This window comes from Saccopteryx leptura, chromosome 4, assembly GCF_036850995.1.
Source record: "Saccopteryx leptura isolate mSacLep1 chromosome 4, mSacLep1_pri_phased_curated, whole genome shotgun sequence".
Lineage (NCBI taxonomy): Eukaryota > Metazoa > Chordata > Mammalia > Chiroptera > Emballonuridae > Saccopteryx > Saccopteryx leptura.
In genome coordinates, this window is record NC_089506.1 from 132661195 (window position 1) to 132688564 (window position 27370).

The 27370-nt window shown below is 38.8% G+C and overlaps 1 protein-coding gene across 2 annotated transcripts in view; it reads right to left on the reverse strand.

Moving 5' to 3' along the window:
• Positions 1–9827: 9827 nt before the first annotated feature.
• IQGAP2 (IQ motif containing GTPase activating protein 2) overlaps positions 9828–27370 on the reverse strand; it is a 435050-nt gene continuing 417507 nt past the window's right edge. For both annotated transcript variants that reach the window (XM_066381735.1, XM_066381736.1), the window contains exons 31-36: positions 25264–25351; positions 20763–20975; positions 18573–18733; positions 16688–16825; positions 15210–15318; positions 9828–10772 (exon numbers count right to left, since the gene is read on the reverse strand). In XM_066381735.1, the coding sequence (XP_066237832.1) occupies positions 10659–10772; positions 15210–15318; positions 16688–16825; positions 18573–18733; positions 20763–20975; positions 25264–25351 (823 nt within the window). In that variant the 3' untranslated portion in view covers positions 9828–10658. The remainder of the gene's footprint in view (positions 10773–15209; positions 15319–16687; positions 16826–18572; positions 18734–20762; positions 20976–25263; positions 25352–27370) is intronic.

Below are 27370 nucleotides of genomic sequence, written 5' to 3' on the forward strand. Positions count from 1 at the left end.
AAATAGATAATGAATTAATAATACATGAATTGTGCTTACCTGTCTATGATTATTTACTGAGAAAGAAAGAATCATGAGTCTACAATGTCCTATTTGCTGTGTCATATTTCAGTAAGAAGTACACAAAGCCATTTGCAGTCTCGGTATATTGCGCTCTCTCTCAAGGTCTCCCGTGCAGAGCGCATGCGTCTCGTAATTTTGTCTCGCAGCACTGTACTGATCCTTGATAAATCATCATGTCAAATACAAATATTTCATATTACGTGCAATGGATTGACTCTGCATTGATTGAATATGGACATTTACAGATTAGTCTTCCAATATCAAAAAGGAGGACATGTAGGAGGATATTTTTCGAGGGAGGAAGGAATTTACAAAAGGACTGTTCTCCCTAAGGAGGATGATTGGTCACCTTAAGAATATTCAAATGTGTACAGGCTTTCCCTCTCTTGAAGATTACCGGAGCATATCCTTTGAGAGTAGTGAGGGTGTGGTAGGCAGTTAGACAGACATGAACAGAGCAAAGACAATGGGCCGTGTACAGAAGGTCACCAGGGCAGAAAGCCTCAGGTGCCTAGCTACTGGAAAAACTGGAAAAACAAGAACCTCACCCCCAGGATGACCTTTTGTCCCCTAGCATATTGCTGGTCATGTAGTTCAGACCCTCCCCCATCTTTCCTCCCCTGGCATGTTGTTAGTCATGTGGGTTAGACCCCCTTAGGAAGGGAAGACAAACAAGTGGCTGGAGACTAGCCTTTAAGTAGGTCAATGAGGTTATGACCCATATCAAATACATCTAGACTTCAGTTGTGTTTTAGCTCTAGGCCTAGAAAAGTGGCAAAAGCAGACAAGTGACACCAGGTCCAGGTGCATTAACCAATAATCCCCTGCCTTGATGCCAATTAATCAGTGGAGACCAAGACCCTGAAAGGACACACCTGGAAAGCTGATGAATATTCTTTTGAGATCCTCCCCTGAGACCTCCAGATAAATACCTTCAAGAGGAGGACCCAGCTCAGCTCTTTCCTTTTCTCACCTTCTCCCAGCACCTTTTCCTTCACTCTTTCCTAATCTCTAAGGGCCTTTTGCCTCTGTGTTGGGCAGATAAAATGTATTATGCTCACTTTGTTAAAAATAGGCGCTGCCCACATGAGGCCGTTGCCCAGGTGATATTAATGTGTGTTGAGAATCCTTGTAGCCTGGGGCTTGGTTTTGGGATTAAGCCTTTCCCACCCTTTTTGATGTGGGGTGGTACAATCCAATCATGCCTCAGAGAAGTGACTTTGTATTAGAGACTTCCCTATTTTGTATATTGGATTAGAGGTTGTGAAGCTACAATATAAAATGGGGATGGAGCGGGAGCTTGCGCTCTTGGTTCCTGGGATGACTAGCATGAGAGAGCAGAGGGAGCAGAGCAGAGAGCAGAAAGAGGCCATGTGGCCAGGAGAAGCAGCCAAGATGGCGGAGTGCTGAGTGAGATGCCAGTTTGTGCAGTTTGACGCTGGAGAAGGAAGGAGATGGGGAACTGAGGAGAATAAGTCTGGTGAGCTAGAAACCTTTGATTCTAGGAAACTTGGATAAATCAGTAGCTTTGTGAGCACTGAATGTGATTGGGTTTTGGAGCCCAGTGTGTGTTTTTACTTGCCTGCTGGGTGCAAGCTAGGATTAAAGATGAAGGCCCATCAGTTCTTGGCTCCGTTGTTTCTTTACCGACTGTCTGAATCCAATGCGAACCTGCATGGGCCAGGCGGCTGCTGTGATAGTGGCCCTGGCCCTGGCTACTGGCTTTACACTCTGTAACTTGTTTTCTGAACTCATTTCTTCTACAGCTCACTTCTGCCTCTGAGACTTTCCAAATAAACTTTCTCTTATAGTTTGAGCCTTGATTCTGAATTCTTTCTTAGACAGAAGTCAAGTGCTGAGGTTGCCGGACTGAGGCCCAGTCTGACTCTACCAGTCTAAGCCATTTTACTGCCAGGGGGAAACTGATTTTGCCACACCACAATATACTTTTTGGGACATAGATTACTTTAAGCTAGTTATTTTTAAGAAACAAAAGACTCAAAGACTCTTTGACCTTCCCCCTTACCTGCCTAAAGGAATTCGGATGAAAAAACCTGCTCAGAGGTAATAGATGGAAAGAATCCAGCAACTGTTTGATAGGATCCTCCTCTGCGTCCCATTGTTTCTGGGTGGCCCCAGCAAGAATGTTTACCAAGTATTTGCTCTTTCTCATCTCTTTGTGAACTGTCCACTCTCTCTCTGAGTCCCAGACTCCTGCCTCTCTCCCCTTGGGCCAGAATGACATACAAGCCTCAACTGCCCAATTTGTGCTGGGTTTCCATATTTTGGGGGAAACTCCAAAAGAAAAATTATTTTTCCTTCCCCATAGTAGCTAGAGTGCTCTTTAAGTCTGTTTTGCCTTTTTACATTCCAGGTGCTAATAAGCAGAATTCAGGGGAGCATGGACCCTCTCAACCTTCCATACCAAAGACCAGTTTTGTAACAGTGGAAACAGGATCAAACATATATCAAAATATAGGAGTAAGCAATGTAAAAATCAAGTTATTGTTTTCTTGTGGTTTTTTGATCCATAAGATTCATATTTTTTATTATTTAGAAAATTAAATATAATGGGGTGACATTGATCATAAGAGTACATAGGTTTCAGGTAAACATTTTTGTACTGTTTGAACTGTTTTGTGTTGTGTGCCCATCACCCAAAGGAAAATAGTATAAACCCCCTTACAACAAAATCCTTTAATATTTTGCTTAACTGTATAACTTTAGCTGTTTTACTTATCACATCAGTATATTGTCATCAACTGTTCATTAATAGTTTATTTTTGTTTTTTCTTTTTTTAAAATTAATTTATTGTGTTTACATAGATTCTAGTATATCCCTGAATACATCCTCCCCTCCCCCATGTCCCTCAGTACATCCCCCCCTGTCCCCCTCCCCGTAACGCCCTCCCCCCTTCCCTCCAGGGTTTGCTTTTCTGCTCTCATCCCATCCTATCAGCCTATCATTTCCTTTCCCTCTGTCCACTTTCCTTCTGGATCCTTTGATCCCACCTGTCTCTATTTCGCTCCTCAGTTCATGTTGTTCATTGGATTCCTCAAATGAGTGAGGTCATATGATATTTTTCTTTCTCTGCCTGGCTTATTTCACTTAACATAATAGTTTCCAGGTTCATCTATGTTGTCGCAAAAAATAATATGTCCTTCTTTTTCATGGCCCCATAGTATTCCATTGTGTATATATACCACCGCTTTTTAATCCAATCGTCCACTGACAGACACTTGGGTTGTTTCCAGATCTTGGCTATTGTAAACAATGCTGCCATAAACATGGGGGTGCATTTCTCCTTTTGACTCGTTGACATAGTGTTCTTGGGATATATTCCTAAAAGTGGCATGGCTCGGTCAAAAGGCAGTTCGATTTTTAATTTTTTGAGAAATCTCCATACTGTTTTCCACAGTGGCTGCACCAGTCTTCATTCCCACCAGCAGTGCAGGAGGGTTCCCTTTTCTTCACATCCTCACCAGCACTTACTCTGTGTTGTTTTGTTGATGAGCACTAATCTGACTGGTGTGAGGTGATATCTCATTGTGGTTTTATTTGCATTTCTCTAATGATTAGTGATATTGAGCATTTTTTCATATGCCTATTGTCCATCTGTATGTCCTCTTTGGAGAAGTGTCTATTCATTTCTTTTGCCAATTTTTTGATTGGATTGTTTGTCTTCCTGGTGTTGAGTTTTATAAGTTCATAAATTTTAGTTATTAACCCCTTATCAGATGTATTGTCAAATATGTTCTCCCATTGTGTGGTTTGCCTTTTTATTTTTTTCATATTGTCTTTAGCTGTGCAAAAGCTTTTTAATTTAATGTAGTCCCATTTGTTTATCCTGTCCTTTATTTCTTTGCCCATGGAGATAAATCGGCAAATATATTGCTGTGAGTGATGTCGGAGAGCTTATTGCCTATGTTTTCCTCTAGGATGCTTATGGTTTCATGACTTACATTTAAGTCTTTTATCCATTTTGAGTTTATTTTTGTGAATGGTGTAAGTTGGTGGTCTAGTTTCATTTTTTTGCATGTAGTTGTCCAATTTTCCCAACACCATTTGTTAAAGAGACTATCTTTACTCGATTGTATGGTGTTATCAGCTATGTCAAATATCAATTGTTCATAAAGGTACAGGTTTATTTCTGGGGTCTCTATTCTGTTCCGTTGATCTATATGTCTGTTCTTATGCCAGTACCAAGTTGTTTTGAGTATAATGGCCTTGTAGTACAACTTGACATCTAGAAGTGTGATACCACTCACTTTATTCTTCCTTTTCAAGATTGCTGAGAATATTAGTGTTCTTTTTTGGTTCCAAATGAATTTTTGGAATATTTGTTCTATATCTTTGAAGTATGTCCTTGGTATTTTCATAAGAATTGCATTGAATTTATAAATTGCTTTGGCTAATATGGACATTTTAATAATGTTTATTCTTCCTAGCCATGAACACGGTATATGTTTGTATCTTCCTTGATTTCTTTTATTAATGTTTTATAGTTTCTGAGTACAAGTCTTTAATCTCCTTGGTTAAATTTACTCGTAGGTATTTTTTTGTTGTTGTTGCAATAGTGAAGGGAACTTTTTTTAATTTCTCTTTCAGACAGATCATTGTTGGTGTATAAAAATGCCTCTGATTTCTGAGTATTAATTTTATATACTTACACCTTGCTAAATTCATTTATTAGGTTCAGTAGCTTTTTTACTGCAACTTTAGGGTTTTTTATGTACAGTATTTTATCATCAGCAAATAATGATAGTTTTACTTCTTCTTTTCCAATTTGGATGCCTTTTATTTCTACTTCTTGTCTGATCGCTGTGCTAGGACTTCCAGAACTATATTGAATATGAGTGGTAAAAAGGGCACCCCTGCCTTATTCCTGATCTTAAGGGAATTGCTTTTAACTTTTGCCCATTGAGTATGATGTTGGCTGTGGGCTTGTCATAGATGGCCTTTATTATGTTGAGGTATGTTCCTTGTATTCCCACTTTGCTGAGAGTTTTGATCATAAATGGGTACTAGATTTTATTGAATGCTTTTTCTGCATCTATTGATATAATCATATGGTTTTTGTTCTTCCTTTTGTTTATGTGATGAATTGCATTGATTGACTTGCTAATATTGTACCAGCCTTGCCTCCCCAAAATAAATCCCACTTGATCATGATGTATGATTTTTTTTCATTATTTCTGGATCTGGTTTGCTAATACTTTGTTGAGAATTTTAGCATCGATATTCATCAGGGATATTGGCCTATAGTTTTCTTTCTTTGTGTTACCTTTGCCTGGCTTTGGAATCAGAATTATGCTCGCCCCATAAAAGGAGCTTGGAAATTTTCCCTCCTCTTGAATTTTTTGAAATAGCTTGAGAAGAATAGGAGTTAGTTCTTCTTTGAATGTTTGGTTGTGATCAATTCCTTGAGGTTTTTTTTCACTCGGATTTCGAACAAAAATATGCACCGAGTCGCAGCTTGTATTTTAAAAAATTTTTATGTTGGTTGGTTTGTATCTCAAGGTACCACTGTATTCCTCTTTTACTATATATATAAAATATATATATATATTTATTTACTATATATATAAAAAATATTTATTTATTTATTTTCCTGCTTCGTTCTGTCTATAGCAGGTCTCTTAACATTTTTTGCAGCAATGGTTTGGTTGTAATGAATTCCTTGTTTTTTGTTTTTTTTTGGTCAGGGAAGCTTTTTATTTCTCCTTCAATTTTAAATGATAGTCTTGCTGGATAAAGAAGTCTTGGTTGGCCTGACCAGGTGGTGGCGCAGTGGATAGAGCGTCGGACTGGGATGCGGAAGGACCCAGGCTCGAGACCCCGAGGTCGCCAGCTTGAGCGCGGGCTCATCTGGCTTGAGCAAAGAGCTCACCAGCTTGGACCCAAGGTCGCTGGCTCCAGCAGGGGGTTACTCGGTCTGCTGAAGGCCCACGGTCAAGGCACATGTGAGAAAGCAATCAATGAACAACTAAGAAGTCGCAACGCGCAACGAGAAACTGATGATTGATGCTTCTCATCTCTCTCCGTTCCTGTCTGTCTGTTCCTGTCTATCTCTGCCTCTGTAAAAAAAAAAAAAAAAAAAAAAAGTCTTGGTTGTAGGTTCTTGTTTTGCATTACTTTGAATATTTCTTCCCAATCCCTTCTGGCCTCAAGTATTTTTATTGAGAAGTCAGATGTTATCCTTATGGGTATTTCTTTGTAGGTGATTGACTGTTTTTCTCTTACAGTTTGTAATATTCTTTATCTCTTAGCTTTGGTATTTTGATTATGATATGTCTTGGTGTCAGTCACTTTGGGTTCTTTTTTATTGGGGTTCTCTCTGCTTCTTGAACTTGTGTGACTCTTTCCTGCATCAATTTAGGGAAATTTTCATCTATAATTTCTTCAAAGAGCTTCTCTATTCCTTGTTCTTTCTCTTCTCCTTCAGGAACTCCTATTATGCAGATATTGTTTCTCTTCATGTTGTCACAGAGTTCTCTTAGGGTGTCGTCAGACTTTTTAATCCTCTTTTCTTTTTGCTTTCTGCTTCTGTGCTTTCACTTATCTTGTCCTCTAAGTTGCTGATTCGATCCTCTGCTTCATCCAGCCTGCTTTTAATTCCTTCTAGAGTAGTCTTCATTTCTAATATTGTTTGTCATTTCTGTCTGGTTCTTCTTTATGATTTCCGTGTCTTTTTGATGCTTACAATTTCTTTATTGAGATGTTCATTAAGTCCATCCATTGTAGCTTTGAGATCCTTAAGCATCCTAACAATCATTATTTTATACTCTGCATCTGGTAATTTGATTACTTCTGATTCATCCAGGAGTTTTTCTGAGAACTTATCTTGTTGAAGCATATGATTTATGCTTTTCTGCCTACCTGTTATTCTCTGTCTGACTTATAGGCTTCTTTCAGTTGTGATCTCATTACCTTGTCCAAGTTATTGTTTTAACGGCAAAACAAACAAAACAATACTTCTTATTGAATAATAAGTATGAGCTCTGGGGAGGACACTGGGGAAGGATAGCAGAATGTGCCACCCCAAAATATGCCTCTTAGGCAGGTCTTATTTTGAACTGATTATTCTGACAAACTGCAAATACAGAAGCAGCTTTGAGAACAGAGTAGAAGTACCATTTTGTAAGGGAAATTTACCTTACAAAGAAGGCCTCACCCAGAAATGAGCTATTTCCAGAGATCATTTTTTTCACTTGAGATGCATCAATATTATTGTCAGAGCAACCTTTGTTTCCTCTTCCTGCCTTTTAGTGAATTGGCCCCAAGTAGCTTTTTTGGTCTTTAGTTGAAGATAGTGCTTACGGTGGCAATTTGGGGGCAGTTTTACTGTTTTCCTGGTTATCTCCTATGTGTACGAGGCATACATATTGTTGGTCAAATAAGTTTGTAAATGTGATTTTTGTTTGCTTGCTTATAGTTTGCATTGGGGGCTGGGCAGCCAGATATAGTGGTCTGTGAGGTTGCAGGTTGCCTTCCTTTTTGGGAGGGGCCATTGTCTTGCTAATGTTTACTGGAAGGGAGATTCTGCCACCACCACTGAGAGGTGCGGGAGGATTTTTCTCTCCTTCCTGATCCCTTGCTCTCCATGGGAAAAGTAGGTTTTCTGCTTTCCCATTGGCTTTTCTTGTGGCTTGCCTGTCTTGGCAAAACTGTGCCCAGGCATCACTCTCCTTTTTTTAAATAATAGAACCACTGCCCTCTCTACCCTACATTTTAATTGGGGACATGGCTGCCTAGTTAGGGATCATATTTCTCAGCCTCTCTTAAAGCTAGCTGTGGCCACATGACAAAGTTTTGTTTGGTTAATGGGATTTAACTTATTTCCCCATTTATAAGATGCACCATTTTTTGAAAAATTTGGGGTCCAAAAACTGGGTGTATCTTATACAGTAGTAGTAAATTTTTTACTTCCATTTCCCCCTTTTTCATGCTTGTTTTTGTGCTCATTGATGTAGATTTTTTCTACTTGCATTTCCTGATTTTTCGTGCTTGTTGTCTTTGTATTCACTGTTTCACACTTGTTACTGGTATATTATGGTAGGTTATGTTTTGCCACATTCTGCCCAGAAATGGCTCAGAATAGATTTTCATACAGTGCTGAATTCAAGTTAAGAGTGATCCAGTTTGCAAAAGTGAATGGAAATTGTGCTGCTGAATGTAAGATTGGTCCTCCTCCAACTGAAAACTCAATCTGAGACTGACTATGGGAAGAAGAAACTGTACTGAAAACGCCACAGCAGAAGCCCATGAGATTGGCAAGTCCGCAAAATGGCCTGATTTAGAGAGAGAATTAAAGATATGGGTTGAAGAGCAAAAGGCAATTGGAATTCCAGTGTCTACAAAGATAGTTCAGCATGCAGCAAGAAGAATGGCTGATGAAAAAAAAGTCACTGATTTCAAAGAAGGACATAATTGGTGCTTCAGTTTCATGAAATGGAATGGATTAAGCAGACTTGCTCAAAAGATGCCTGAAAGCTTTGAGCAGAAGGTCCTTAATTCAATGTCAGAAGACACATCAATTTGAGTTGGAACAGATTGCAAATATGGACAAAGTCCTCCTTCAATTTGATGTCCCAAGTAACAAAACTGTAGATAAGAGGGTAAAAACTGTAACTCTGAAGACAAGTGGACATGAAAAGAGCCATTATACAGTTGTTCTAGCTTGTTGTATCAATGGAACCAAGCTGCCTCCTATGTTGATTTTCAAATGCAAAACAATGCCAAAGGAAGACATTCCTCGAGGAGTGATTGTCCACATTCATGCCAAGAGTTGGATGGATCAGGATGGGATGAAGATCTGGTCTGAGAAAGTTTGGAGAAGGAGAACAGATAGGCTCTTACACAAACCTGCCCTATTAGTGCTGATCAGTTCAGGGCACACATAACAAAAAACACAAAGAAGATTGCTGCAGAATAAAAAACAAAACTTGCCATCATACCTGGAGGTTTGACATCCCAGCTCCAACCACTTGATGTCAACGTTAACAAACCCTTCATAGCTGCCATGAGAGACAAATGGAATCAATGGATGAAGTCTTCTGGGGACAATTTGACACCAGCAGGAAGAGTGAGAAAACCAACTATAAGAGAAGTTTGTACCTGGGAGAAAAGATCCTGGGATAATATCAGTGTTGAGATCATTGTCAAATTGTTTAAGAAGTGTGGCATTTCAAATGCCATAGATGGAACTGAGGACGGGGCAATATATGAAGACAGTGATTCGTCATCAGACACAGATGAGGACAAGCTAACGGATGGAAGTTTGGACAGTGATGAGGAGTTGTATGAATTTTATGATGAATAAAACTTGACTTCAATAACTTTATGTAATAAATTTCTTTTTTTCAAATTTCAGGCCCCAAAATAAGGTGCGTCTTACACATTGGAGTGTCTTATACATGGGGAAATACTGTAAGCAGAAGTGACATGTATAACTTAAAACGCTTGGCCTGGACTTCTTTCCCTCTTCCTGCTGGCCAGGTATCAGTGAAAAGGTCAGAGCTGGTCTCCTGGAGAACCTTGTAGGCCTCCTCACTTACCTGGGGATTATTGGATTTGAGAACTTTTATCTTGTTTCAGCCACAGGGCTCTGGATCTCTTGGTCACAATGGCTTACTCTGTCTCCTAATACACGTACAACTATGGGGAATTATTTTTTCACCTGATAAGCCCTTCCTTCTTCACCAAAAACCTTATCCACTAAATGATTTAGATTTATTGAGACAACTAAAAAGCCAAATTAATGTAATTCAATAATATTTATTTTACATGGAACAATTTTTAAAGAATACATTTAAAAACCATCTAGATACTGATTTTATTGCATTACAAAAATTTAGAGGCACAATTGAAGTATTCAAATAAATTGTGAAGGGGGTGTAGGTACCTAAGATCACTATTCACGTTGTTTCTTAGTCACTTAAAGGCTCTGGGTTACAAGAGTCTTTACCATGAGGCACTAGTGCACTTCATTTAGTAGGAATAAATCACATAAAATATATATTTATACTTTTATACAGAAAGTGTTATTGTATTGTCACTTTCAATTACTTATAAAAACTTCATTTTAAATTGCACAAAAGTTCTCTTTAAAATTGATAACTCCAAGAAGACAGGGCTTAGAACTCAGTATTTGTCTAAATAATTCAAACAATTAGGTTTCCATTTCTCCACAGATTAAAAAAAAATCTATGAAGAATTACATTATTCAAATGGGACACTTAAAATCTTTTTCATAGGAAAATAGGTTTACAGATTTGTCCCTAGTCAGCTAAATTCATGTTTTCCCTACTTTAAAACAAATCACAAAATGTTCAAAGTTTTAAATCAGAGTACCTATTCCACCATATAGTATAGAAGTGTTTTCATTAGTTCATTTTATGTATCATTCTACTTTAGTATCAAATTATCAAAAAGGCACAGTGGGTACATTCTTCAGAACAGTTTTGGTCTTTTTTTTTTTTTTAAATCACACATTTATAAGCAGTGATTTCAATCATGTTTTAAAAACAAAAATATGAAACAGACTCATTTCTCAATCAGGTGATAGAGAATCCACAAAATTCCCGCAGGCACTTCACTTTCCATAGAACTTCTTGTTCAGCAGGTATATGAGAAGGTTTACATTCACCTTCACCTTATCAAACATTTTCATTACAGCTACTCCTTCATACTGCATCTCAAGTAAATCCTGAAATTGTAAGGAACATAATTAAATCTCAAATTCAACATTTAGTTGCATTCAAAAATCATTCTAAAAGAATTTGTTGACAAAATCAGATTCAAGTGACTTAATGATCCAGGTTCATTATACTTCAATGTGTATCCGAACCATCTGGTTAAAAACACAGGCTAGTTAAAACATAAATTGTTGGCCCTGCACCTAGGAATTTCTAATTTTGTAACACTGGGGTAGGTCCCAAAATTTGCATTTTAACAAATGCCTATATGATGATAATATTGTTAGCCTGAGTGACACACTTTGAGAATCACTTATTTAAATGAAAGAATATAGACTTTTAGAATATATAAAGACCATTGAATGAAATTATTATGATTACATTAATTCTGACATATAATTTTAACTTTAATTTTTTTTTTTGTATTTTTTTCTGAAGCTGGAAACGGGGATAGACAGTCAGACAGACTCCCGCATGCGTCCGACTGGGATCCACCTGGCACGCCCACCAGGGAGCTACGCTCTGCCCACCAGGGGGCGATGCTCTGCCCCCCTGGGAGGTCGCTCTGTCGCGACCAGAGCCACTCTAGCGCCTGGGGCAGAGGCCAAGGAGCCATCCCCAGCACCCGGGGCCATCTTTGCTCCAGTGAAGCCTCGGCTGCGGGAGGGGAAGAGAGAGACAGAGAGGAAGGAGAGGGGGAGGGGTGGAGAAGCAGATGGGCGCTTCTCCTGTGTGCCCTGGCCGGGAATCGAACCCGGGACTTCTGCACGCCAGGCTGACGCTCTACCACTGAGCCAACCGGCCAGGGCCAACTTTAATTTTTAATTGAAAAAATCAAAACAAATGTTCCAGCAATATGGGTTATATCCTTTAGAACCCTAGTGTTTTCTAAAGCGAAGTGAGCAAGACAATTCATTGTGGAGTAAAAAGAATATTAGAACAATTTATTTTTATTTTTCTTATTTTTAAACATTAGAATTTTATTTATATTTTATAAGGTATATCTTGAGTATAGAGATAAAAGCAAGCATGCTTTATAAATAAATATGTACAAATGGGGTGAAGTGATCATGTTATTTATTGGTGAAGTTGTATAATTGAAATTTGGAGAACCACTGTACAAAGCAACTCCTGATTTAAACTACTTTTGTTCTTATACTGAGAACAAGCTCTCATTCCCAAGTCAGTCTATCATTCTGTTTTTCATTACCATCATATGACAAAGAAAATAAACTTACCTGCTAAAATTTGTAACTGGGTTACACCAGCCATATGCTTGAGACTAAGCAGTAACATTTCACAATAACATGGGACAGGAGACCTTTCCCAAAGAGAAGATATCATTCCTGAACTGCCCTAGACTGATAGTCAGGTCTTGTTTTCTTGTTTCTAGCTCTGGACACTTCTCGGTTCTTAATGATAATGCCTTATGTCTAGATTAAGCAAGGCTACCTGCAGAAGTTGGAATTATTTTTGGGAGAACTTGGCTCTTGCTAGCTTCCTCTACTTCCTCAATTACTTCAAACTACACTCAACTAAGCCCTTACAGTATTCCTTAGATATGTTTAAGGATGGAAATTCTATCAGGAATTGAAGTTCTTTCATCAAGAATGCTTTTACTTATAAAAGTGTAATGGAGATTCACTTTTCCTGTGGGAAAGACAATGTCTGTTAATCCAAATCTTTTGAAAAAGAAACCAATATAGTTGAGAAGGAACGGTGTATGCAGGGGAATTAGCTGACATCCAAGTTGGGGAGCAGAAAGAATAAAATCACACTTGTGATTGGAAGACCACGTTTTAGTCTTAGTTCCACCACTTACTATCTTGTGATCTTGCAATATCACATAACCTCTCTGAAGTTCCATTTCTTGTGTGTGAACTGAGCATAACACTGTTAACCTCACAGGAGTGTTATTGGGCACATGAGATCAAGGAACCTGCAAACCCCTTATTAGCCACCCTTGTCTTGTTAGAATCAATGGAGCCCTGTGGGAGGGGCAGTGAGAAGAGCAATGAAGAGTGTGGACTCCAGCTGCCCCTTCCAAAACCAGCTCTCTGAACCTCAGTTCTTCAACTAGGGAAGGGAAAATGCCAACCCTATAGTCCTCAATGAGCACAGGTCATTATTTGTATAAGCAGAACATCTTCATGTAAATTACACCCTCCTGTATATGGACTATAGCTGTAGGGTACAATTAGGATATAATCTTTAGGAACTAAAGGAAGGGTGGGCTGAATAAAACCACTACACAGTGCCAGAATGCATCTTCCTTAGACCTCTTAGAAACGGTTTCTATTTCTAGTCCTTGAGTCACACTAAAGACCTGGACAGCATGTTTCTCTTTGGTAATTCACTTGATAATATAATTGTCTGAAAGCAGTATGTGTCTGACAGTTATTATATGTAGGGCCAGCTGCTTGAGGATTCAACCTCATCATCAGAAAGGCCCTGTACTTATTCTGATGATCTGCTATCATCAGCTTGAAGTTCTTGATAATTTTAATAAGGGGTTCTGCATTTTCATTTTGCATCGAGTCCTGCAAATCTTGTAGCTGGTCTTGATGATATGGTAATGGCTTTAAAAATCTGAGGCTTATTAGCCACCTGCATACAGCTAAGAAGTAACATTTCACAATCAATTATGTGTATAAATGAATGGTGTGACTAGCTAGTCCCACAGTAGACTGAATCTTTAATAAAGGAACAGTGAAGCTTGGTATTTGCACCAGGGTTCAAAGGAAGTCACCTAGAATTTCTGAGGCCTCTTTAAACAGGTGTCTCTTGGTCACTTTTTATCTGTCCAGTTGATAATGATTGGTCTTGGGTCATTTCCTTCCTGGCAATCACATGCTGTCCCTGCCACCTCTAGGGAAGAATCACTAACCAAGGCACATTACCAAGTGCATTCTTTTCTTTTCTCATATTTGTCTAAGTGTTGCATAAAGTAACTCAAGATTTTCAGTCAAATTGCCAGATGGATACAGTGATATTTAAATTAAGTTAGAAAACAATACTGTTTATTAAAGTTTAGTTTTCATAATTACATAATATCTTTTATTTTCACTCTATATTCCAAATTTATTGCATTACCTTAATGTTTTTATCATGCCCATTTAGCTCCCATTTTCAGTTTAGCCACAAGAAAGGCCAGATTGAAAGGGGGGCTCTGGTATCTGCTCCCAGGAGGGGGGTCGGTGCAGGGTTCTCAGCACTAGGCTGGGCAGGCAGTGAGGCGGCACTGATGTCATGCCCAGAGGCTTATCAAGATGATTCATGCAGAATGCCTGAAAACCATTTCACAAGTAATTTGGGGCTCAGGTAAATAGGTGTTATTGCCATTTAAAAGCTCTTATACAGAAAGAGAAAAACTCAATTGTTTTTCTAAATTGATCCTGTGCTAAGAATTAAGAAGTTGGGAGTAGATAAACTTAAAAATGTTTGGTTGTGCCTTCCCTTTTTTTTCTTCTATTTTTGGACACATAAACTGGGTTTCTCAGTTTCTGTTCCAGTATACTTGGCTTAAATGAAGTTCTTATGAAAAAAACAGCAATCATTCAGACTGCAAACACCCGTGTCTTTCTATTTATAGTTATCTGTTTTGCATAATGTCTTTCATTCATATGATCCCAAACATTTAACAAATAGATTTAAGAAACTATATAAAACAATTCTAGGAAGGAGAGAGGAGAAAGAATGCAATCAGGAAAGCTCCAATCCTGGGCACACACAGTCTTAGAAAGAAGTACAAGTTTCTAATAAAAGGAAACTTTTTGGCCTCTACTTAATAGCTCTGAATACTTTCATATTTTTCTTTTCTCTAAGCTTCAAATTGGAAACATGGCTAGGAAAAACTCTTATACCATCTAAAAACATTTTTTTTTTCTGTATTTTTCTGAAGCCGGAAACGGGGAGAGACAGACAGACTCCCGCATGCACCCGACCGGGATCCACCCGGCATGCCCACCAGGGGGCGACGCTCTGCCCACCAGGCGGCGATGCTCTGCCCCTCCGGGGTGTCGCTCTGTCGCGACCAGAGCCACTCTAGCGCCTGGGGCAGAGGCCAAGGAGCCATCCCCAGCGCCCAGGCCATCTTTGCTCCAGTGGAGCCTCGACTGTGGGAGGGGAAGAGAGAGACAGAGAGGAAGGAGAGGGGGAGGGGTGGAGAAGCAGATGGGTGCTTCTCCTGTGTGCCCTGGCTGGGAATCGAACCCGGGACTTCTGCACGCCAGGCTGACGCTCTACCACTGAGCCAACCGGCCAGGGCCCCATCTAAAAACATTTTAAGTTTCAATAATTTAAAAAAAAAATCAGTTTAAAAAAAATAATGCATCAAAAGCTAATATTGGCAGATAAGGCTAACATTAGTGTTCTTTGTTGAACTTCATTGTTGTCATGAAAGACTCCCACTGTAAAACTCACCCTAGTTTGCAGACAGCCCAGCTTACCTGAATATTAAGCTGCACCTTTTCCATCTCCACACTCAGGAATTTGGATTTGACATCGAAGATGCCCACATCTTCAGTAGATATAATGTCAAATGTAACATTTTTAAACCTAGTAAAAGAAAGGGACATTCATACATGTGGAACTATATATGTTTAAAGCTGAAACAAATGAATGGAACTCTAAGTTACCATTCTTCCGTGTCCCAGTCCAATGCTCTATCTACTGTGCCACCGCCTGGTTGGGCTAAGTTACCATTCTTAATGAAAGGTCTAACCCTAAGGAAAGTCATCCCACACCTCCCATCCTTTCTTCTACTCTGCTCACTAAAACGGAGTTGGATGGCTCTCGTTGAGCTCTGTAACTCACAGAGTGCTGACTTAGGTGCTTTGTTACAAAAGAAATGCAAAATATGGTCCTTGCTCTTAAACAGCATAAAATGTAGTTGGAAATACATGAAATTCACAGACTATAGAAATTAATTAATGACTTATACCACTGCCAGGCCAGTTAAGTTATTTTAGATGGTAAGTTTTATGGGAACTTAAAAGAGAAAGAAGCATTTTCTCTGAGTTGGTACGGTCAGGAGAAGCTCTGATGGGAGAAGCGGACTAGAAGCCAGGCCTTGCAGGGAGGCGGCAGTTAGAGAAGAGTGGACCTGGCTTCGTCCAGATAAAGGACAAGGGAGCGATGGGCACATAGTTCAGGCTCCTTTATTTTTTTTTATTTTTAAATTAAATTTATTGGGGAGAAACTGGTTAATAAAATCATATAGGTTGCACGTGTACAATTCTATGTGTCATCTGTATATTGTACTGTGCGTTCACTACCCAAAGTCAAGTCTCCTTCCATCACCATCTATCTAACTCCCTCTACACTTCACTATCACCTCCAGCCCCCTTTCCCTCTGATAACCATCATATTGTTATCTGTGTCTATGAGGCTTTGTTTCTTTGTCTTATTTATTCATCTGTTGCTTTCCAGGGTCCCTTTAAATGATAGAACCCGGGCACCTGGTGTGGAACTGCAGAGGAGGGTTTGGTTTTCTCCCCACCCACAATGCACACCCTAGCAGCACACTGCTGGAGTGGTTCTGACGCAGGCTGCCGCACAGGCTGCGGCTTTGAAACTAGAGAGGTGCTATCACTCAATTGTAAATAATCTCATCTAGCAAGACCAAAGGGCAGCCCTTATTCTTACTGCTATGACCCCATTCTTTTGGAGGGAACAGGGGAGCCTGGCATGGATAGGACACAGCCATGTGATCAGCCCTTCATACAACCCACCAGATGCTTAGGCCTGGTGGGAAAATTAGAGAGGACAATGCACATATTTGCCCATCATCTATAATCAAGAGTAAAAGCTTCGAAAGACCAAATGAAGCTCTTCAAAGGCCCCAGGAAACCACAGAAATGTGAGGCAGGTTCTACAGGGGCGATTCAAGGGCATGTGTTTTGTACAGATTCCGGGTCACACTCACTGGTTTGTCTGTAGATCGTCTATGCCCAGTAGCACACCCTTCTCATGCAGCTTTGCGGCTGTGTACCTCACTGGCTTCACTCTCTTCTCCCCCTTGGGTTCTCCTTTTCCATTTAATTTAATTGATCTCCGAGAATTTCTAGCAAAATAAGAACAAACCGTCGTCATCATGAAGGCCAACTCAGCTGTTCCTGGTGATGCAACAGCCATGCCCAATGTGTACACCACTGTTCAGAGCTGGCCTCCACGGCACTGAATGTGCAACCTTCCCATGCAGTAAAACCTCATTATGAACTGATAAGGAAATACTATTTTCAAAGTGACTGAAGTTTGAATTATAGACTAATATTTTCCATAAAACTTGCACTCTACTTTTTCAGGTACATCTTAAGGTATCCTGCAACCAGCTTTGGTGCAATAACATGAACTGTGTGTTCCTGAGCAAAGAGATCACCAGGACTGCTTTAGTACTATGTAGCCAGCACTGTTCTAACTGCTTTATAACTAATGCCTTACATTTACAAAATTAACATTCCCATAGTATTTTGAAATAAAATTCATTTTGTATGTGTTATTTCATTTAGCTCTCAAAACAGTACTTGTGAAGCTGGCACTCCTCATCTCTCCTTAAAGAAGAAACACCCAAAGCTCCAGACAAGGCCATTGGACAGGTTCAAGATCACACCCTGTGAGAAAGAATCAGAACCTGAATCCAGCTCACCTGACCACCTGACTGCAGAGACTGTAAAATGCCTTCAAGGAGTTTAGCCTGTAATTCAAACTGAAGTCTAAAATAGTCTACAATAAATATGTAAAAAAATCTAACATTTCTAAAACCTCTAATATGTCTACTGAATATTGGGTTGACCAACTTTTTCTCTCCAAGAATAGAGTAAAAGTAATTTACCGGCCACAAGCAAATGAATTACAATTCAGAACTAGTGGGGCTCACACAAATGTGGTTTAAATTTGGTTATTTCCCTTAATCAAATCCTCTAAGATTAATGCTATTGATTTTTCGATACAGCACCATCACCTATTGTCAAGTTGACAACAAGCATTACATAAAAATATGGCACTATATATTTAAAAGGGTAATTAACATTTGATTAGTATTGACTTCAGTCTAGTGATAAGAACAAATATGAACAAATAATACTTATTAAAAGTGGCTATACCGCATATCAAAAATCTATAATATCATGTATGGTAATGAGTAACAAAGAACTGCCAAATTGTCTTTTGTGTCAATAATGATTTTTTAAATCCACTAAGAAATTTATTTTTATTTTTTATTGATTTTAGAAAGAGGAAGGGAGAGAGTGAGAGAGAGAAACAGGAACATCAATCTGTTCCTCTATATGCCTTGACTGGGTATTGAGCCGGCAACCTCTGTGCTTCACGACAATGCTCTAACCAACGGATCTATCTGGCTGGGGCTAAAACCACTGAGAAATTTAAAATCACTAAGCTGCTGTATAATTAGTAAATATCTGGCATTATCTAACATTATCAGAAATATAAAACACTGTTTATTATATACATTCCAAAAACAAGAGTAGCCTTTATTTTTTATAATAGTGCTTAAAAGACACCTTTGACTAAAAAGGATAAAAGGAATAATGAAAGTTCTTCCCCAAGTGTTAAAGCTAAGATACTTAGATTTTAGGAATAAAATTATGCTGATAGGAGATTAACCACGTTTCTAAATTCAGTCCTGACTTCTTAGTTCACATTGGCAAACCATAAAATTGAGATTGTAGTTTCTGTTTATAAAATAAAGCAAAAAGTTAGTTCCAAATCCAACTCAACAGCCCAGGATTGTAAAAGAACTGATATCCCTTATAAGTCATGATATTGCAAATTAATATATGATTTAAACTTACTTTATTTTTAAGTTGTCTAAGCAAGTCTTTATGTATGTATCATAATAATTAATTTGCTCTTCATAAAATGCTGCCTTCTTGTTCAGTGCTTTTAAGGTCTGCTGAAGCTTTGCTAATTCGGCTTTTCGAAGCTTCCGATAGATTCTTTGATTTCGAATATCCTGAAACAATAAGAAAAGGTGAGATTTAAGCAGAAGTGTGCTTCATAATCTTGCTAATTTGAGACAAGAAGAGATTCAAGTATTAACTCACTATTGATGCCTGTTAACTTGTTTGTCTCAGTCACCTTGCTTTAATACCTCACACCTCTTTCCCTTTTCACTTTCGAACTGGCAAGTGTCCATATTTCACTTGGAAAGTTGCTAAGGTTTATTTTATTTTATTCAGTGAGAGGAGGGGAGGCAGAGACTCTTGCATGTGTTCTGACAGGTATCCACTCAGCAAGCCTGCTAGAGGGTGACGATGCTCTGCCCAGCTGGGGTCCTTGTTTCATTGCAATCAGAACCTTTAGTGCCTGAGGTGGAGGCCATGGGGCCATCCTCAGCACCCGGGGCAAACTCGCTAATTGAGTGCAGGAGGGGAGGAGAAGAGAGAAAGAGAGAGAGAGAGAGAGAGAGAGAGAGAGAGAAGCAGGAGAGAGAGGCATAGAGAAGCAGATGGGCGCTTCTCCTGTGTGCCCTGACCGGGAATCGAACCTGAGACATCTACATGCCGGGCTGATGCTCTACCACTGAGCCAATGGGCCAGGGCTATTTTTTTCTTCTTGATGGAAAAGGAAGCAATTTTAGAATAGCCATATAATTAATTTAAGGAAGAACAGTGTTTTAAAAGGGCACAAGGAAGACTTGAGCAGGAAAAAAGCAATTTCTTCAGGATATTTCAAACATTTCACTTTGAAAAATACACTGAGAAGGTTTACACTTAATCATTGCAGTCATGTTAGAAAGAAGTAAAAATAAATACTTTTTAAATTCTGGAAACTATTCTCAAGGTCTGCATAAACAACAACATTCAACATTGATAACTATTTAACTGTTACTTGGGTTTAAATAGAGCTCCTAGAACATCAAGTTGTTCAAACTGCCTACAGGTTACAAGAGCTATGCTACATTTAAACTTACAGCTATAAATCTTTTTGTTGTTATTCTCATTGGGAAAGAATGAAAATGTTTCATTTAAGAAAATGATACCTGTTTAATATGATATTTTTTTCTGTGTACAAATTAAAAACATTCCCCTAGGAATCCAAAGACAGACAGATACACCCTTCTTAAGTAAAAATTCTTCACTAAATAGATTCCTTTGGTGGATGCCTTAATAATATTCTCTATCTTTTCTCTCTCTCTTTCTTTATAGCAAAAGCAACAAGTTCTCTCCTACATATTTCCAATGAGAAATATTTTCCACCCTTGAGCTATAGGAAGGATGCTACTTCTCTTGAGTCATTCCGGCTGGGAGGAATAGTCTACTGCTAGAACTGATCATGATTTTCCATGGAACATGGAGCTGAGTGCATTTCCCTCACAAAGGTAAGGAAATTAAATGTTTTTTCTAATCACTTAACTGCTCTTAATCTTCAGACCCACTTCAATTAGTGTGTTTGGATAAAAAGTATGAAATTTCCACTGAACCCAAATATCCTTCGAAACCAAATATTTCCTTATCCTAAGCAAACAGATCTTAGCCAGTTCCTGTGATGTTTCCTTGCACTACTTTGAGAGCCTTTTCTCAGGAAGTTTCTCAACTGTAAAAACATGAGATAAGAAAACAGAAACTAACCTCTAAGTCAAAACCACATTTAGAGGCAAATTCTCAGTGACACAGAGTTACCATCTCAGTAGTGGGTCTTAAGAGCAATTGGACAGCATGACAACTAACAACTTACAAAAGAACTCTCCTAAAAATATCATTTTTAAAATCAGTAGGTATTTCACAAAGGTATAGATGAAACTTGTCTATTACATTTCCTGATCATTTATTTCTGGTGTGTCAACTCTCATAATGACTTAGGGGAACTGTGATCATCCTCTATTAAAAGTCATTGACTACTTTGAAACCTTTAACAATCTGAAATATTGACCATGGCATATACAAATATGAATCCCTCATGTCACCTCACAGATTTCCCAGAATGTGACCAAAGATTAGCAAACATCTGCTAAGAAAAGAAAGAGTATTATTTCTGAAAACCTTGGCAATCTCATTGAGAATGTCTTGGTATTTATTTTTGGATGACACGTGTCCCATTTGCTCCAATGTCCGAAGATTCCTCTGGATTTTCCTCTTCTTCTGCTCAAGAGGTAGCTGTGCATCTTCAGCCATAGAATGGCCATCCTTCATTTCTTCTGGAGTCTTGGAATCTTTAACTGCGCGGCTCTCCATGTCCTTGGTGTGATCTACTTCCTGAAAAGGGAATATTAAGATACTGTTTATTCTCTGATCCCCTAGCCTCACAGATTTAGAACCTGCCCAAGGCAAGTTAATGGCAAAATGAGAGAAGGCCTCAAATCCAAGCTCAAACCAGAATGTGATCTTCATTGGTTTTGAAGTAGGTCTTTGGGAAGGAATTACTTCGTCCTTTACAGAAACATAGTAGTGGTGGCAGATCTTTTGGGAACAAAATTTTAATAGCTACTTTATTGCTAAGGTGATATAATAATGGATAAACAATGGATAACTGAACTGATACTTGTAATTCCCTGGATGGAAGGATTTCAATTCCTGTATAGTCCTCTTGAAGAAATTAAAACTAGATTATCCGTTAAAACATGGCTATGAGAACCCTGAACATCCAGAACTCAGCTAAACTCGCATACATCAGCCATATTTATGGAGATTCATAAGCTGAGAAGGCCATCAGAGACCTTTGTTCTGATAAGAGAATCATTCTCCAACTATCATCTCTAAGAAATCTTCGGGGTTTCTTTGAATCAAAGGGAATAAAAATATTCTAACATGTAGTAAGTTCCCAAATAAATGGTAAGTAAAAGAATGAATGCAATTTGGATAGTTGTTAAAAATAAAAAACAATAATAAAAGGGACTGGTGATCATCCTATTTCATTGTACTAGACAACTGATTGACACAAAAGATAAAGTCTAAGGACACAAATATATATTATTAGACACACAATGGTAATATCAACACTGTGGACATGGGGACAATTTACCAAGTCAGCAGTAAACAACAACAGAAGCAGCAGCCAACACTATTGAGAGCTCAACGTGTGCCAGGTATAGTTTACCCTCTTAACATACTTTTTTTTATAATCATTATTTTTGATATTTTTACTTATTTATTTATTTATTGAGAGGAGAGGAGTTAGAGAGACAGACTCCTGCATGCACCCCAAATGGGCTCCACACAGCAATCCCTGTCTGGGGCTGATGCTTGATTCAACTGAGCTATCTTCAGTGCCTGAGGCCAATGCTCAAACCAACTAAGCTCTCCTCAGTGCCAGGGGCTGATGCCTGAACCAGTCAAGCCACTGGCTTTGAGAGGGGAAGAGAGAGAAGGGAAGAGAAGCAGACAGTCACTTCTCATGTGTGCCCTTATCAGGAATCGAACCTGGGATGTCTATGTGCCTGGCAAACACTCTATCCACTGAGCCAACTGATCAAGGTTTAATCTAAATAGAATTTATTGGGTTCAGGTGTGCAACTCAATAAAACACCATCGCCACGCTGTATCATGCGCCTATTGCCCCAAGCAAAGTCTCTTTTTTCTCCACTTCCCCCCCAAACCTTGCCTTTGCCCACCTCGACCCATCTCCCATCCCCCTTTCCCTCTGGCTAGCACCACACTGTTGTCAGTGTCTGCATGCTTTATATATATATAAACCCCTAACCTCTCTCCCCTCTGATAGCTGTCAGTCTGTTCCAATGTATCCATGTCTCTGTTTCTATTTTGTTTAACATGTTTTTAAAATAATTTATTCCTGTCTGTAATTGGGTACTATTATTATTATTATCATCATTATTCCTATTTCACAGTTGAGGAGACTGAGGCGCAGAAATACTTCTAAGTGCCGATGGTTACATAGCTAGGAGGCACAGAGCTATACTTGGTCTTGGAAGTCTTGCGTTCTTAGTGACGATGCTACATTTGGGGAAAAGTGAAATATCAATAAGGACTAAAATTCTCATATTGAATTATAGTACCAGAATATTCAACCTGTATTGTTTTTAAAATATCTATACATTAACAAACATCAAATAATTTTATTTTATATTTTTAAAATTAAAAACTGTGACAATGATTTTTTGGCAACCAATTTTATTAACTTTTGTTTAGGGAGTAGCTATATTGATATGAAAACAGTAACACTGAAATTAATTCAGAACTAACTAAACAATGATGTATTTTAAAAGATGCTGATAAAGAGTTTAATGCAAGAATGTTATAAAACTTTAGTTACTCACACCATGATAATGGAGCTCTGTCCTAACAGACTCAAGACATGTGCTTCTAAAGCATTTGGAAAAGTTTCAATGTGAGATACTTCTTTGTTTTTTCGAGTTAGCAAACATAAAATATGAAAGGTATTTTTCTACATCCTGTCAACCAGAATTATCTCTTAACTGACTAATCCATCCATCCATTGATGGCTAAAGTTTATGATGAACATTCAGAAGCTTTGAAAAATCCAGAACTATAGATATATTCCTAGTTGTAAAGCTACTGGCAGCTGCCATGGCCATGCAGGTTCACAATGGGTGTGGGCAGATGGTAAAGGAACTGTGAAGCCAGAAAATGGTGGGCCATGCTGTTTATTAAAGTCTTGTAATGGCGGGGATGAGCAAACAGGCAGGGCAGACTGCTTCCCTTTCTCTTAGGGCTCCTAAAGCCCCACCTCACTCTCTGGCTTTATTGGAGTTATAGGCCCCCACTGTTGTAAGGTACCAAAGGCTACAGAATTAATATTAATATTTTAGGAAGCTTAAAGAACATTTTATTAATTTGGGCTAGGAGTACAGAGATATTTTGTAAATGATCTCTGTACTTGTGTGATTAGCATAAAATCAAGATGGCCTATGGCATTGTGTTGTAAATGCAGAAGGAGAAAGGAGACTTGGATTCTCTGACCTCCCCCCATACCTATGGGGAAATGGGTGAATAGCTAGCCAGGTGTAGGGAGAGAAAAGATTAAATTAAACATTTTCTTATACTAATGGACCATTTACAGGCATCTGTCCCCATGGAAACTACCTCTCCCCTCCTGAAAGCATGTAGTTAATGCATATATCTCTAAACAAAAGGTATAGGCTTACACTGTGATGTAAGGTTATTTCTCCGCCCATGTATAATTAACGGCATATAACCAACCCCTAGAATATTAATGAGACGCATGATTTGGGACTTTGGAACTGCCCCGTGTAAGATATATGTGGCTGGCATATTTAATCAATTTCCTCCTTTAATAAAACTTTTCAAAAACTTATTTGGACTACGTGCCTCTACGAAAACCCGCGGAATTATGGATTGGGTACTTTACAACACACCAGCCTCAGCAGGGCTCCTAAGCCCCTCAGCATGCTCGTGCTCTCTGTCTCTCTGTCTCTCTGTCTCTCTCTCTGCATTCTCCAGCCAAAACAGGCTGGGGGGAAAAAACTGCTTCTCCAGCAAACAATAGCAAACAATGGCTTCCCAAGCAGGAAGGCAATCTGCAACTTGCCATCTGCTGCTCTGAGGGCAAGCACCACAGCCTTTCACAGACTACATACACATAGGGCTGTCCTGCGTCAATGCAACAATTGGCAAAATGTAAGCAAGCAAACCTAATGTTATAAAGTATTGCACTTCAGATTCTGAAAGGCACTATACCTCACTTCATCGAGTTCATGTAGAGACACCCAGTCCAGATAAGTTTGAAGAGTTTTATTAAAGGAGGAGATTTATTACTAGCCACATATGGCTGACACAGGGCAACAGACCCAAATTGTGTGTGAGCCCCCAAAATAGTTCAGGGGCTGTTTATATACCCTTAATCACTCATGGGCGGGGGCGAGCATGACATCATGGCACAAGCTGACAACATTTGTTTAGGGGATACACAGAAACATTAAGACCTTCAAAGTAACACAATCAAAGATGTTTATAAATCTTTCAGGGTTCATCTTCCCTCACTAGCCTAGAGATACTTTACTCTCAAGATTCCAGGGAGGGGGAGGAACTACAGTCAATGCAAAGTGGTATGTAAATTCTGTCTCCTATTGAAAGAGAAGAAGTTTCTTGGTTAACCTTTATTTTAGATTTACAACTAAATGATCCATTGTTTTGCAAGCCAGAAACTTCTACATTCTTCTCCCTCCCCTCCCTAAAGGAGGGATGGGACAGGAAAGCCTGACCTTTCCTCCCAGAATATCAATATCAATTTTCAGCTTTTTGGTACCTTACAACACTAACACACGTTACACCCTTGAAACACATTGGTTTGCCCAATACTAGTCCAGGACAAAATTACATTTAGCCTAAATTCAGCACTGCATTTTTCTATTTCAATCCTATTGATACTCCATGTACATTTTATATACAGCTGAAATCAGTTGGCCACAGTAATAGATAAAATTTCTTGCTTCTAAACCATGTGAGATATAGCTGCTCTGAGATAACAGTAAATATTTGGCCTGAAGATTAATAAAATCAACTCATATCTAAGGTACTTTTTATTTTACACTCAAAGACCAATTACCTGTTGTATAGTTGCTGGTGTCTCTAAGATTTCTGTCAATGTGTTCCCTGGCTGGTTCCGGATCACATCGATTATCAGTTTTTTGGTCCTTTTAAAATAGAGAAAGAAGAGACAGACTTTCAGACAGCGGTCCCAATGTACAAAAATCTGTTTTCTGAGGGACTGCACAAATACAAAAATGATGCTTCCAAGATAATCCCTTAAAGTAACAGTCTTGCAGAAATTCACTATGTCCGTTCTAAGGCTCCAAAGAGTTTGTGAATGCTTGATAATCGAAGCCTGGGTCTCATATGCTTGATGCAGTAAGATTATACTGCCAGTAACATGGGCACAAGTATGCCATAATAAAACCATGTATCTTTCCATAGTGTTCTTTATGATAACCCACCCCTTCCTAAATAAAGATCAGGTTATGTAATTATGTAAAAGGATTTTTAACATAAAAGGCAAATGGTTAAATTCGTTCACTTTTACATAATTGGGAACAATATTACTGGATACAGCTTCTCTTCCAAAAAAAAAAAAAAAAAAAAAAAAAAAAGGAAACAAACAAGTTGCCTGAAGTTACAAAAAGGTCTATTCACTGCCTCGAGTTTCACTTTTACTGCAGTCCTGTGGTTGAATTTAGCCTGTTCTTTCAAAGGCATGACATGATTTCACTGGATGATGAACTTCTTCCCCAACTACAGCAGGAAATGTTCACATGGCATGGACATTGGAAAATGACAAGAACATGGTTCACATTTTAAAGCACTGGCGCGACTGCTCGCAAATGAAACTGTCAGAGTTAATTCCAAAAATGTCATTTTTGAAAATGGGATAAAATCCAATAAACCATCTGTAAATATAATTTTTCTCATTTCTTACTTACTGCAAGTCTGTATGAGAAGAATTATCACAACCTCTTCCTTTGGTCCATGACCCTTCCAAGCTGGGGATTAATGGACTGTCTGGGAATGCACAGATAAACACTCCCCCAAGAGTCAAAGGTGGACACCCAGCTAATTATAGCCACGTGATGATGGCACTGTTCCTAAGGCTGTAGTGAGTTAGACAGCCAAGTATCGTTTCCTCCCCACACAACTCCTTCCTCCAATCATCATTATAAATGTATTAAAGAGGAACATCAAGTTAAAAATAAAAGCTCTGGATGATTTTAAAAACACAAACACAGTGACTGTTTCTAATTTGAAATAACATTCTAGGAACTACTTAACAATATATGCTTCCAGGAAACTCCCAGCTCATCTCTTTAGAGAAGCTATCTGGTCAGCAAAATGACTAAGGTCATTCAAGCATGCTTGGCCAGGAACACTGCTTATTTGTTTAGGAGTTGCTGGAAGATAAACTGCCCATACAGCCAGCCTCTTCTCTTGGAATTCTGCTTCATGCCAGGCCTGTGGAATCCAACGCCAAAGTTCTACCCCAGATATCTGACATACAAGTAAACACCCAGTTTCAAGACAGGGAACTCACTCCTTCCCCATGCAGTATGGTTAAGAACTCCAGGATCCCAAAGAGCTGGGGGGGACTGGGGCTCACACTGATTACCAGTTGTGTGCACTTGTGCAGATTATATAACACCTGTACTTGAAACAATTTTATATAATGGAAATCCCTCTGAGAACTAATGCAAGGATTAAATGAAAAGATGTATGCAAAGTCTTTCACTAGGGTATGACATGTGGTCACTAAAGCTGTCACTAAAGCCACAGGTGCCAATGAGCCTGGAACCATGGCTAGTCCCAACTGAGGTGTGCCACAAGTGAGAAACGCACACCAGATTTTGAAACTTAGTGAAAAAAGAATGTACCATATTTTATTAACATTTTTTTTTACACTTATTACATATTGAAACACCATTTTGGGTATATTGGGTTAAATAAAATAGAATTTATTTCACTTGTTTCTTTCTAAAATGTAGCGTTTAGAAGATTTAAAAAGATTTACTTCTGTGGCTCCCATTAAATTTCTTTTGGCAAGTGCAGCACTGGAGCATTCCCTTCTTAAATGGGAGGCTCACACTGAGAGGTCCGCCTTCCAGTAATGTCCTCTCCTGGGCCTTGGTTACTCACAGAACCTTAACACTCGGCGGACACCTCTGGGA